The sequence below is a fragment of the Lissotriton helveticus genome, chromosome 10 (assembly GCF_964261635.1).
Source record: "Lissotriton helveticus chromosome 10, aLisHel1.1, whole genome shotgun sequence".
Lineage (NCBI taxonomy): Eukaryota > Metazoa > Chordata > Amphibia > Caudata > Salamandridae > Lissotriton > Lissotriton helveticus.
In genome coordinates this window covers 890,833,783-890,848,758 of record NC_136071.1, presented here as the reverse complement: position 1 = coordinate 890,848,758, position 14,976 = coordinate 890,833,783, and the positions used below count along the sequence as shown (strand labels likewise).

Below are 14,976 nucleotides of genomic sequence, written 5' to 3'. Positions count from 1 at the left end.
ATCTAATGAATCAACTATTCACACATCTTTGGGCAGTCACACACCCTCCACCGAACCACACACACATTCACTCTCCCATACAAATACTCAGTTAACTAATCAATAACTAATATAGACTTTCACATAGCTGGTAACCAACTGGAGAACCAGTTTACACAACAACTGACAAAGTGATACAGATATTCACGCAGTTTAATCACTATCCACTATATTTAGTGAGACACTATAAATTGGTAAACAGTCAATTACACTGCTACTAAATCCTCCATCCAAATATTTATTTTTATATATCCACTCATTCTTCAATTCAAATTACTATATATATAATGCATATTTAAATAACGAAGCAAACCACATTCACTGGATGATGTCATCAGTGATGTCATTTGAGATGTCATCAGTGATGTCACTGACCATGTCATGAATGATGTAATATGTGACATCATCAGCAGTGGATTGCAGGTGCGCGAAATATAGTTAGTACAACTAACTATACAGGAGCAATTTCAATGGTTTTTTAAATGCTAATTCCTAACTATATAAGGGCTGAAACCTATGTTTTTTTCAGTGAATATATATATATATATATATATATATATATATATATATATATATATATATAACCTACTGGCGGTCGCCAGTAGGTAGTTATAGTTAGGATCGTTTTCCATAGGAAATCCGCAACATTCTATTGGGAATAACTTTGGCGCCGAATGAGGGATCTGCCTGTAATTTTCCTTAACTTTGCCTCGCTGCGCTCTGCTCCTTCCCTGAAAGTTTCGGGGGGATCCGTCAAGCGGGGGCCGAGATAAAAGGGGGGTCCCAAAACGTGTTTTCCCCATGTTAATTTCCATAGGGCGGTTGGACTCACTTTTAGCCCGAACGGCTGAATGGATTTCCACCAAACTTGGCAAAATTGTAGGGACTGGTACCCCGATGTGCCTTTGCTATGTCTCAAGATATATGCTCCAGTGGTTTTTACGAAAATCAACTTTGAAAAAATAGATATTGGGCTACATTGGGCTATATATATGTTAGAGCCCAAATGTAGCCCAATGTAGCCCAATGTAGCCCAAAGATGGCCACCAGAGACAAAAAAAAACAAATGTAGCCCAAATATCAGCCAGATGTAGCCCAACTATAGCCCAATGACAGAATGTCCCAGAGTGTTCTAAAGAACAACTAGAGCGCTAACAGTCTTACTGATTACAAAAGTATGGCACACCTGAAGTCATCTTGAATGGAATAAAGTGTTAACACTTAAAACATTTAATTTGCAAAGGAACAAAATGAGGGGGTTCATTTTGCCATAGAAATTATGATTAGTGCTGAAGAAAGAAAAATTAGGGCACATTTTGAGTGACTTCTCAAATCCTCTTATATTTCATTAAAAAAATTCGGATATGCAGTCTCCCAAGATGGCCACCAAAGACAAAAGAGCCCAAATGTAGCCCAAATATCAGCCAGATGTAGCCCAACTATAGCCCAATGACAGAATGTCCCAGAGTGTTCTAAAGAACAACTAGATGGCTACGGCGATGTCGGGTGCAGAGGAGTCGTTCATCCAGGTCTCTGTCAGGAAGGCGACGTCCGGGGGGGATGTGTCGAGCAGGTCCCAGAGTTCAACTGCGTGTTTGCGTGCGGAGCGGGTGTTCAGGAATATGCATCTGAGGTGGTTGCGTCCTGTCCTGGTGGGTGGGTGGGTTGGTGGGTCGGATGTTGGTGAAGCTGCAGTGCCAGCAGGAGAATGGTCCTTGGGTGCACTTTGGGGCGGTAAGAAAGCAAGTGTGTGATCGTCCGGCGTTGAGTGCTTGGAGGGAGCTGGCATTGTAGCGTAGACGGGCGTCTTGGAGTTCTCGGGGCCAGGGGTTCTGGCACTGGGCACGGTCCAGGCGTGGACGGGCACCGTCAGGCTTGCTTTAGGCGCATCTTCAGCGTGCGTGGAGTGCCCGCTGCGCGCTGCCGCGCAGCGACCGCCATATAAGGGGATGTGGGAGGGAGGAGCAGCTGGGAGGCGGGAGCTGGGCAGCGAATGGGCGAGCAGGGGGGCGGGCCCACAGGGACACAGCGGCGTGAAGAACAGGTGGGGAACGGCGGAGGGAACAGAAGGCAAACAGGGCACAGACGATCACAGGAGGGAGAAAGGGAAAAAAGCAGATAACAAAACAGCCAAAAAGAATACAGATACCAAAACAAAAAAAACAAGGGAATAAAGCAAAAAAAAAAGGATAACAAAACAGCCAAAGACAATCCAGACACAAAAACAGAGGGCAGACCTCGAACTCAGTCAGGCAGCAGCAGCGAGCTGGGGGTGGCAGTCACAACAGGTGGAGCAGTTGCGGCGGTGTGGGGAGCGACCTGCCTGAGAGCAGAGTCACAGCCCTGAGGAGAACCCCAAGGTCTGTTCCTTTCACCGTGCAGCGGCCGCCATATAAGCGGATGTGGGAGGGAGGAGCAGCTGGGAGGCGGGGCGGCGAATAGCCGAGCGGGGGGGCAGGCCACAGGGACGCAGCAGCGGGAAGAACGGGTGGGGAATGTCTTAGGGAACAGAGGGCAAACAAGGCACAGACTATCACAGGAGGGAGAAAAGGAAAAAAGCAAATACCAGATAACAAAACAGCCAAAAAGAATACAGATACCAAAAGAAACAAACAAAGGAATAAAGCAAAAAAGCAGATAACAAAACAGCCAAAGACAATCCAGATACCAGAACAGAGGGAAGACCTCGAACTCGCGTCAGGCAGCAGCAGCGAGCTGGGGGTGGCAGTCACAACAGGTGGCGCTGTTGCGGCGGTGTGGGGAGCGACCTGCCTGAGAGCAGAGTCACAGCCCTGAGGAGAACCCCAAGAATTGTACTGGGGCTCCAAACCCATCGGCACTTCTCAACCAGGGGGCCACATTAAACAAACTCAAATCCATTAGTAGGAAATTGTTGTTAATCTGAATAAAATGTTCCCTATGAGTTCATATAGTGTTCCCTCGAGCAGCAACCTAATTTTGAATGTATAAAATAGTGAATAAATTCCCCATATGGTTGCTTCTACTTTTCTGAAATCATGACTGGTCTGAGCTCACACTTTCGTTCATGTATATCAATTTTGTAATTTGTATTCTATCTTTTGTAACAGTTTGGTTATTTCGATTTCACAATATGAGTTGATTTTATGTCTAAATGTGGGAAGAATTATGTGTTTCCCTTGTTCTGATTCTAAATGAACAAGGACTCTTTTTTCAAAATAAGAAATAATGAGTAAATAAATACTACAGACCAAGTAAATTAGTTGATGGTCTGTTTCTGTTTAAGCAACATACAGCGAGAAAGGTGATGACTAGATAATTTGTTGGTCTACGTTTTAGAAAGTTGGTATTTCCTTGTCCTAACCATTCGGTGCCTGCAGCCTTTTCCTAGGTAATATTACTAGGAGTTGCTGGCAGTTGGTCTCTGTATATTGCTCCCAGACAGTAAAATAGAGGGAGGCTATTCCCTGACAGGATGGCCCACTCGGTGTTAACGAGCGAGAGAAGCTGTCATCTACCACACTCGCACATCACAAAGGCTCTGCCTGAACACACTCACAAAGAGTTTCTCACTAGTCTTTCATGTACCCAGACAGGCTGGGGCCACGGCAGGGACGAAGGGGATGCCCTACACCTTGGGAACCTTCTATTACTTCTAAGTGGCATTAGGTGTAAACAATGGACCTTCAGACCCAGCTCTTCAGTACACATCTAGACCTATGGAACACTCAGAAGAACTCATGTACTACTTTGCTTCACAAAAAACTGTCACTCTGCTGCCCAGCTGTCCTCCTGCCTGAGTGAGAAGGACTGAATCTGTATCTTGAACCCAGTACCACCGGAGTGACTTCAGGTCTAGCTGGCTGACCGACTGATCAGACCAGGACAGAATAGGCTCCAACAACTTTTAATTCAGCACCTGGACTCTGCCAGCTGTGAGTCTTGTCCTGGACCGAACAAAGTGGGCCTGAAGGTGCTCTTCTAGCCCAGCTGTGGTCCCAGCAGAATCGGTGCAGCGCGGCGCATCACCCGACTTTGGAACCTCTGTGCAAAGCATCCTTGACACAGGACTTCGCAGTGCAGCCTGCAGCCTCCTCAGAAGTGCAGCTATGCACCGCATCTTCAACGCAGGTCTTCACATTGCAAGCCCTTAGTCAACCACATCCTCGACGATGACGCAGGACTCCACATCGCAAGCCCTGGAAATTCTCCGGAACCAGCCGGTGCATGATGCATCTTCGATGCAGGACTTCACATCGTAAGCCCCTCTTCTACAGCATCATCGATGACGATGCAGGACCTCACATTGCAGTCTGGCAGCTGCTCGGAACCACCGCTGTGTGACACATCCTCAACGCAGGATCTCACAACACTAGACAACCAGGATTAAAGGTACTTTGGCCCGCGGGCCTAACTGGGTCCCTGTAGCTGGCCTGTGCTCCTTCACCGTCAGCCTGAAGTTGTGACTTTGCCCTGGTCTAGCGTGACCAGATAAGCATAGTTGGCGCATTGTGATTTTTGGAGCTACTTTCACTTAAATCTTTAAAATTGCACGCCTATTTGTTAAATTCTAATCTATCTTACTAAATTGGTGTGGAGTTTTTATAGTTTTGTGTTTTACTTTTATCAATGGTGTGAAGTGTTGCATAAATACTTACCACATTGCATTTAAGTTAAGCCTGACTGCTCTGTGCCAAGCTACCAGGGGGCTGAGCACAGCTTAATTTGGGGTTTGCCTGTGACTTCACCCTCACAAGTATTGTTGTTGCTTCTTAAGTAGGATTTCACCCCCATCAACCAGCAACCCAATTTCTTACTGTACATAAGAATAATCCGATAAGCTAAGAATTGATGGGCTTGGAAAGAGAACCTTAACACTTGGAAGGCACCATATTAAGAAACTGCTGTTTAAGGTGCATACAGTGCCCTTTATGTTTTTAACTAGAAGTGCAAATCATTGGTATTGCCAGCAAAAGGCCAAGTTGTTTCAAGAAGCAAATAGGGCAGTTCAATTATAAATATTTAAAAAAAACAATCTCAAACAAAAAGTGTAGCTCTATGGCACAAACAGGGCTCACTTACTAATCTACAAGAGACTTATGAAATGTACTTCTCATATCTATGTAATGTATATTAAGCTGAATTTTGGCAAATTTGTTTTACTCAGGACGAGGATGTTCCGGCCATATGAGAGGGACAAAAATGCTCAATGACTTTCAGCCTGGGTGGTCTTTTGGCAACTTTCTGCACCCTTTTTTGCCTAGCACAACAAGAGGGTAAGCTGTATATGGTGATCTATAGTTAGCCAAGATAGTTGTGGTCGGAAGGTGAATACATGATCCTTCTTCCTCAGTGCAATTAAGATGGCATAGGCTCAGTTTCATGCACGCTGGGGTTTCTGGATTGCTTTGCCTGGGAGATTTAAGTATATTGCCTTACAGTACTAAATTATGGACATTTTAACAGCCTCTCCTAGCAGTTGCTGTGATAAATAGTTAACATTGAAAAGATCTTTGATAAAGAATATAGGTGAATTCCAATGGATATTAACACATAAGACACAGGCTAAAATGCAGTTGTGCCTGATAACGTCAATGACCTTCTCCCCATTTAGCCAAAACAGAGGAAACATAAGAAAACCACCATGGGATTATCCTTTAAATTTAAAGAAGAAAATAATTGGTAAGCAAAACAGTGTATCATTGAGATTATAGCCCCTCCATCTCTCTTCATTCAAGCCACCAGGTTGTCAAAGGAACTTACAAAAAGCACACCCTACATGTAAAAGTCCCATTTAAAAGATACCATTCAGACTGGTTTGAAAATTTCTGAGCAGCTAATCAACATTGTCAGGCAAGACACCAAACCCAACCTCACTGTCCCACCTCGCTGATATTGCAACCAAATACAAGTCGTCTGCAAAGCTCTTGTGAATAAAGAAGAAAAGATATGATCAAGTACTTCTCCTCAGCTCATTCCTCCTCTTTCCTCACTCTTCATCTGATTGATTGATTCAGTTCCTCAAATAGACATCATCTAAACAATATCTGGCTTTAGTTAATCCAACATACTATGCACATCCAATCCTAGTCTTCCCTAAATCTGACAGCCTCTGTATTCTCCCAGCTGGACCAACTTCATGAAACCCAACCCACAGCAAGTGTCCTAAGTGCCTCAAAGTTCAACAACTCAAGTATCTTCTAAAGAAAGCATAAAAGAGCTGGTCATGTTGATTTCAACAAATATAGTAGGATAGGATAGGTTAGGAATTTGTAGAGCACGCTAAACCAGGAAGGTGTCAAGGCGCTAGGCGGGACAAAGGGGAAGCAAACAATCACCAACTAAGAGGCTTAAAGCCAGGTCTTTAAGATCTTCCTAAAGGATGCGAGTGAGTTTGCCGTGATGATAGAAAGAGGCAGAGTGCTCCAAAGTCTGGGGGCCGCCACAGAAAATGAGCGGCCACCCCACCTGGAGCGACACAATCTAGGCGAGACAAGCTTCTTCTGAGTGGAGGACCTCAACGTTGTGCTCGGGGTGTACCAGTGGAATAAGGTTGCAAGGTGAGATGATTCTGTACCATGCATGGCCTTGTACACCAAATTCAGAGCCTTAAAGGTGATGCGCTTCCTGATCGGAAGCCAATGCAAGGCACGGATTCCTTCTCTGATGGACTGATGTTTAGGGATGTTCAGTATAAGTCTTGCCGCAGCGTTTTGCACTACCTGCAGCTTGTTCATGGAGCCTTTACTGGCATTGAGGTATAATGCATTGAAATAATCAAGCCGAGAGGTGACTAGGGCAATGATAGTAGGCCGATGCAGATCGAGGGAATTTATTGCAGCACTTTAAGAATAAGGAAACAGGTGCTAACCGTGCGATTCACCTGGGCATAAAAAGGCCCTTATCAAAGATAACGCCAAGGTTTTAGGCAGTTGTCACAGGGACATGTAGAGGGCCGCATATTTCAGGCCATCAGGCGCCAGACCAGCTTGAGGTCGGAGGGCCGAAAACCAAAACTTTGGTTTTCTCTGTATTCATTTTAAGAGGGTTGTCCTTCATCCAGCGTATTATGCTGGTCATACATATATTAAACCTTTGAGCAACCAGCTGCAAATCATCAGAGATTGATACAATGATTTGCGTGTCATCTGCATGGGAGAGGACCTGGAAGCTGGAAGATCTCACCAGTGAAGCCAAGGGGGTCACATAGAGATTGAAAGGAGTGGGTCTAAGTGAGGAGCCTTGGGGGACCCACAAGCAAGACTGAAGGACTTGGCTTTTAACCCGTTGTAACGGACTACATTGGTTCTGTCGTGCATAAAAGAGTGGAGGAGCTGTAATGCCTTCCCAGTGACACCAACATCCTGCAGTCGCTGAAACATGCGAACTGGGGAAATGGTGTCTAACGCCGCCGAGAAGTCCAGCCGGATCAACACCGCTGATCCGCCCCGATCGACCTGCATGCGGATACAATCTGAGGCTGCAACCAAGACGGATTCAGTGCTGTGCCCTGCCCGAAACCCATTCCGGGAGCTATCCAAGAAGTTGTGTGTTTCAATGAATTACATAAGTTGAATATTAATAAATGTTTCCAGCATTTTGGCAGGAGCGGGGTAGGGAAATAGGCCTGTAATTCTTCAGTTCTGAGGGGTCGGCATTAGGCTTCTTAAGGAGGGGTGAGACCGTGGCTTCCTTTCAGATGTTTGGATAGTGTCCAGATAGAAGAATGTTATTGTAAACTTAGCACAGGGACTCAGCTATAAGATCTCGTGCAAGTTTAAGTGTGGAAAACCTACAAGGATCGATAGGAGTTCCTTAGTGCGAGATACTATGATAGCTGAAAACAGTGCCAAGCTAGGCGTAGCAGGTAGGGCTGTGGCAGGCTTGGTTTCCACGGAAGGGGAGAACTCGTGAAAAAATGTTCAAGACTTTCTCCTGAAAGTAGAGGGCTATGTCGTCACAGAAGTCTTGGGTAGGATTCAGGAGTGGTGCTCCTGGGGGTTCAGTAATTTCTCTGATGACTTTGAAGAGCGTTCTAGATGAATTATCGGCTGACCTAATCAGTCGATTGACTTTAGTCAGCAAAATCTTGGGATTTCACCTGGAAGATGGCACTTATAGTCCTTCAGCAAGGATCTCTGCATCACTTTTTCCTGAAGGCAAGGGGCCGCCCGCCACCTACGTTATTGCCTATGACAGAGCTGTCTAAGAGTCCTAAGTTCATATGAGAACCACAGGGCTGAGTATTTGGTTATCTTAGTAATACAGCATTTGACAGGAGCAGCTGTCCAGTGAGTTGGTAATCGAGTCAAGGAAACCCTCTGCCGTTGTAGGATAAGCAGTAGGGCTACTGTCCGAAGTTAAGGTCAGAGCCTCCTTCCAGTCCGAGGCCATGACCTTATGTATTCTTCTACTTAATATATTTTTGGGGGGTACATTAGACGTGACCTTAGTGAGGGAGGGAAAGGTGACATCAAGCTCAACCAGCCCATGGTCAACCCAGCTAAGAGGCAGGACAGCCTTGATCCTAAGATTACTGTGGTTAACAAAAGTGCCGTCCAGAGTGTGGCCGGCCCTGTGGGTAGGAGAATGAATAAGTTGCTCAAAGCCCATGGAATTCATGAGGTCAAGAAAGTGTACAGAATCAGTGTCCAGGTGTATTCAAGATGGAAATTGAAATCCCCAAGAATTGTATAGTGTGTCATGATAGCAAAAGGTTCTAAAGGCTGGCCCCTTGTATCAAGAAAATCAGCCTGGACCCCGGAGGACGATAAACCGGAAAGGCCTGAGAATTTGCAGTTTTCTCAGATTTAATACCGAAGATGGCCGCTTCTAGAAGCGAACCCGGGCTCCCACCAGCGGGGTGAGGGTACATTTGAGAAAGTCTCTAGCCACAAGGGCTAGGCCACCACCCATTCTGCGGGGTCGGTCATGTCTAAGGATAGTGTAGCCTGGGGGAACAGCATCAGTCAGGTCGGGCCTGAGTGTTCCTTAGCCCAGGTTTCGGTGATAAAGAGGCAGTCCAGATTAAGCGTAATAATGGGCAGGGCAATTTCTGTCTTATGCGTAATCATGGAACAGCCGTGAATAGGTGCTCCCTTAAGAACAGAAGGTCTACTGGTTATCGGGGGCTCGTAAGTATGCATCTCAGCACCTCCCAACCCATGCGGCCGGTCTGCAATGATCAGCCTCCCCTTTAGTAAAGTTTATACTAGGTGCACACTTCCTATGCGGGGATTTAGGTAGTAGTGCAAGTAGTTGTGACCTAGAGTACATAATATTCTGTCAGTTACTGTATTTAATGGAACCGGCAGCATGCCTGGCCGGCCAGGCGCGGACGGGCGCAGACGGGCATGCCTTTGGCGAGCGCTCGGGGAAGCATCCAGTTAATATGCCCCCGTCACCAGAACCGGAAGAGGGGTAGGAGTGGTGAGAGAACTAGATCGCATCTGGCTCGGTCAGGCAGAGGAGCAGAGAGGGCAGCAAGGAGACTCTTTCCAAGACTCTTTCAGCTCAAACGGGAAGCCCATCGGCGGACCAACGAGTCAAGGAAAGCAAGGAAGGTAAAAAGTGCTCCCAAAGGACTGAGGCAGTTAAAACAGTAAAAGCAAGTAAAACTATTAAAACGCGATAAGCAGCATGATTAGCACCATAGTAAAAGCAGGTAAAATGCGATTAGCAGCGTGATAGGCAGCACAATAATATCAGGTCACTGGCACAGAGTAGTAGGCAAGTGCGACTTACTCAAAGCGTCCACTGCGCGCTCAGGGAAGCATTCAGTTAATATGCCCCCTTCACCGGAACCGGAAGAGGGGTAAGAGCCGTGAAAGAACTAGACAGCAGACGAAAAAAAAATGTTTTCTTTTGCAAAAATCAGAGCCCCCTTTTGGCATTGCAATTTAAGAGTTATATTACAAACAACATTCTACTAACTGAATGCCAGTCTGAATTAGGGCAAGTTGTAGTACCAATGCCGCCATGCTTTAAATCATTGCTGAAGCTCCCAGGATAATCGGCATATGAGAACGTTGCCTTCTGATTCTTTGTGAATGGTCTGTGGCCTTGACAAACCACAGCATGGAGTTCTCTCTTTAACATCCTAACATGTCTGCTAGGCAGTGAGGCAAACTACCTCAACTATGTTATCCTTTACTTGGACCATTAATCCCCCTGTCATCTTGTCCTGCTACACAACGAAATCCACCAAGGCTCCATCTTAGCCCTCACTATTTCTATTGTTGATTTAAATCCACTTTGTAAAGTACCGCACACATTCCAAATATCTAGACAACAATTTGCTGGAGGCATACAACTACCATACCTGTAGGTATCCTCTGATTCGTATACCTTTCAACATTCAATGTCAACAGAAAAAAATACAAACATGACTAACAAATTCAAATTCTAGAAAAAATGAATACTTCTTCCTCTATTCAGCATCCTCTGACATGCTTACCTAATCCTGAAGCAATAATCTCACTGCACTAAGCATTGCTCTCTCTATCAATTAAAGTGCTTCATTGCTGGGTTTAATTAATCTTAAACTCCAGGAGGTTATCATAACATGGGATGAACAATACCAATGTGGGCTACAAAAAGGCTAACTTTGATTAAGCAGTCCAATATTATGACCTTTCCATGCTGAATTATGGCAAACATTTCTCACTGTAAAACCTAGTTTGCAATAGCAGCCTGAAGGCAGACCTCTATTTAGCAGCTCCCGTGGTCACCAGCATAAGTTGCTTTGGTCAGATCACTCCAGTCCTAATTGTACTTCAATGGCTCTAAATTGATGCTAGATCCACCTTCAACATAGTTTCATACACAAACTTCTGCACAGTGGGTTCACATTGGGCCATGCTAAAAAGTTGGTCTTCTTTAGGGGGTCAATGTTTCTCACCACACTTGATGGATGTTTTGCCAGGGAGCTCCTAGTCTATGAAGCACTTTATCCCAATTATTTTCAGGCTGTGCACCCAGAATGTAGAACTCTCCATCCACGGAGTTTTACATGACTGTCTAACACATGAAAAAACACTTTGGACTACTTCTTTTCTGTCATCACCTCTTCATCGCTGGTCTCTATGTCTTAAGACGCAGGGAGTCAAGCTACTTTATTTCATGGCCCTTTTTTTATTTCCTTCTCCTATGGTGTTTTTCCGCTACCTGGTCTACACTTCTTTGTGTACCTTTCCCAGGGCAACCACCTGATTTCAAAAGTGTTCGACAATACTGTAGGTAGCCCTCTATTCAATGCAAGTACTAGGGTATATTAGCTTGCACATTTTGTAGAATGCTTTCCCAGCAGAACTTTGACGTTGTTGTTGACATGACTCAAGTACTATTATGTGCTTCTTACACTGTTTTAACGTATAGTGCAGCCCTCTAACGTTCATAGGAAACATGCACTCGCAGGTAGTTCTGGACGGTGGGATTCTTCATCTAGGGCAGTACCTTACCTCTGGCAGGAAACCACCTGGGAGCATCTTTTTCCTTGTATTACACATCCTTTGTCACTCAGACCACAGACATATTTTTTATAACAATTTCACTCTACTATTTTAGGTCGAAGGTTACATATAAGATAAATGTGGCTGCATTGTTTATAGTGCATAGGCAGCCACCATCATCTCTCCTGGTTTTTCAAGGAAATAAAGGTTCATAAAAAAGAACTTTACAGTGAAATGTATTGGATGGGACAAATAATCTTGAGAGTCACAATAAACAAATGGCAAATAAAAAGGAATTTATGAAATTTAAACAAAACGTAATTTATTGATTAAAAATTCTACAATAATCTTATTTGCATCTGTTTATGATTAGGCTCGTCTCGGCTTTTAGTTATGAATAAATAAATTAATGAATCAATGAAAATATTTATAAAGCGTATGGCTACTCAAGAGTGTCCTGGTGCTAGGCATCCCTGTAGATACTGAATCTCTGGAAACCAATCAGTTAAAGGGAATTTAGTATTTCACTGCAGTCTGTTTTACAAATAGTCCTTACATGATCCCTTCGAAATGTGAGAAAAGCACTTAAAAATACAGGGACCTCCAAAGACAACATAATAAAGGATATCGTCTCACTTTCAGCCCAGGGTGTGTTGCCTGCCTCCAAGGCTGGGCTCGCTAACACAAGGCAAAGGCATCATTAATAATAATAAGCAACTGCAGAGTTAATGTTTAACATTTTAGGCAGATATTCTGAAATAACAACCCTGTGATTCACGCTAGGGGAAAATACAAAGGGGAAAAGGGGAAAATTCGCAGTTTTATTTTTGGCCGCAATATTATCTATACCAGTAATTGTCACTGGGCACAGTTCAAGTTACCAGTTCAACATGTAAAATAAGACAGGCCTCTCCAGCCATTTGGAGACATACTGTGAGGGAAACTGAAGGAATAGCTTACGGTGTTGAGCAGACAGACTCCGGCTCGCTTTCCTCTGCAGCACTGGTGTAAAACTGAAGTAACTCATCTTTCATGGACAACTCATGGTGTAGCTGAGAAACCTGTGCAGGGAACAATACGCAGATTTTTACAAAGTACATTTTATTTTTTAACCAAATTGTCATTATGAGCTGGAGAGTTAGTGTCCTCCGACCTCTAACCCCAAGCCACCTGGATTCATAATATGAAACCGGCTCTTGTCTCTACTGGTCTACTCCAGGAGGGAGGCTGGACAAAGTGGTAGTGTGCTGTACAAATGAGGCAGGACAGAGCAATGCTATATGAGACCAATGTTGCATTAGGACCATCTGATGGTGCTGAGGCTAGTGAAAACTGAGAGAATAAAAGAAAGTAAAACATCAAAAACAAAAATAACGGTCATCGCTTTTAAAGGGTTTGTGAATAAGAAGTCGAAAAGAAAATCCCCTTCAGAATACTGAATTTACTTGTGAATATACGTTTACAATGTGGGAATCACAACTGTCACCTTCAAGGTACAGTTTCATGGTAAAGAAATGTACAGGACTTGATAGTTATATGGAATGCTGCAATTTCATGATTGATTACATAAAGGAATGACGAAAAACATGAATGAATAAAAATTCAACAAGAATCTAATGGAATCACAATGTTTTTTTGGGAATCAGGATCAAATATTTGATTACTTCCCAGGAGGTAATTCAGCAGTGCATCAGGGTGACTCTTCCCCAAGGGGCAGCGCTTCTTTTTAATTTTAACTAACTAAAATATGTCAAATTCAAAATAGTCTTTATTCGATATATTTCAATCATGAAAGACATATTACAATCCATAAAAAAGAAAGAAAAACGACAAAAAAGTAAAAAGAAAAGAAGAACAATTATTTTTGAACCCCACCCGCTATCCCACAAAGGTGCCGGAACCACGATTATTTCTCCATAGGCAAAGTACAATTTAAAAATGTTCAATATACAATTTAAATACAATAAATAACACCCTCACTCATCCTATTTACATTTTTACATATTCTAAAATTAAACCTAATTTAAAAAAGTATTTCTAAGTAAAATCATGTGAACAAATTCATCATTTCAAAAGAAAAATTACCAAATTATCAGTTACTAGTGCAGTGCACATAGTTAATCACTTAACAATATGCTAAGCAGAATTGAATATCCACAGACGACAAAAATTCATGGTTATTCCAGGCTCATTTTGCGTGACCGAATAATCCATATCCAATGCAAAAACTTTGACATGGCTATAACAACAGGCTGTGATGTATCAGTTCTTAGTACCCGAAGTGCCTCACTAGCATTTCTCAAGTTTAACAGGACACAAATCGGTTTAAGCCATGACCGCCTGGGAACAATATATTCGGGGCAGGCAAATAGCACATGTCCAAAGTTTTCATTTTGCTCAGGGCAGAAAGGGCACCTTGGACTTTTACTCTTATTCCATTTCTGAGTTAGGGCATTTAAGGGTAAAGACCCTACCCTCAACTGATGGTACCTTTTCCGATCCCCTGGTACAGTTATCCAGTCCCAGTAAGGTTCAAGTGCCGGAGCATGCTTAAGTTCAAGAAAATCTCCAGTAAAGGATCGTTCAATGCGATTACTAAAGCACTTAGTCTCAATCATGCTCCAGTATAGGTCTCGAAGTACCTTTTTTGGGGGAAAAACATTGTTAACAGGATCATCCCACAATAGGGATAAACCCATCGCCCTGTATATACTTCTCACATCTCTCAGCCAGACAATTTTACACCCTTTGTCCAATGATCGGACCTCTAGGAATCCTTGGGCATACTGAGAAAGTTCTGGGGTTACCCAGAGCCTTCTCCAGTAGGCTACAGATCTATATCTAGCCATATCCTCAAAACTATGGAAACCCAGATCATATTTCAGGGGTATCAAAGGTGTTGACAATGGTAGCCCAGTAATGTTACGAAGAAATCTATTCTGCGCTACCATCAGCTTTGTAAGATTGCTGGGCCCCCAGAGTTCAGCTCCATACAAAACAGCCGCTCCAACCTTTGCATTATAAATTTTTAAGACTGGTCTGATAGGTTTAGTATATGATGTGAAAAGTTCCTTAGCAAGAGCTCCAGTTAATTGAGCGTGTCTTGTCGCTAGCTCATTTGTATGTTGTTTCCAATCCATATTATAAGACAAATTAATTCCAAGGTACTTAAAAACCTGAGTCTGTTCCAACTGGACCCCATCCATAATGACTTTCCCTCTAATATGTCGCCGTTTATGTAGAACCATACATTTTGTTTTACTTGTATTAATTACAAGACCATGTTCTACACAGAATAATTCAAACACTCCTATAGCCTTCTGCAATCCCTGTTGTGTCTTGGATATCAACAGCGTGTCGTCCGCAAACATCAACAGGGGTATCAGTTTACCTGCCAACTTGGGGGCATCAGTTGGTTGACATTCATAGTATTTGATCACCCTGTTGATGTATAGCGAAAAAAGCGTTGGAGCGAGCACGCAACCTTGGCGTACTCCTTTCTCAATTG

General features: G+C 43.6%; 1 protein-coding gene across 5 annotated transcripts in view; it reads right to left on the bottom strand.

The window, feature by feature from the left end:
• The window catches only part of TRAK1 (trafficking kinesin protein 1), a 376,613-nt gene that overhangs the window by 174,977 nt on the left and 186,660 nt on the right, over positions 1 to 14,976 (bottom strand). For all 5 annotated transcript variants that reach the window (XM_078663533.1, XM_078663532.1, XM_078663534.1 and 2 more), the window contains exon 5: positions 12,429 to 12,529. In XM_078663533.1, coding sequence (XP_078519659.1) covers positions 12,429 to 12,529 — 101 coding nt within the window. The remainder of the gene's footprint in view (positions 1 to 12,428; positions 12,530 to 14,976) is intronic.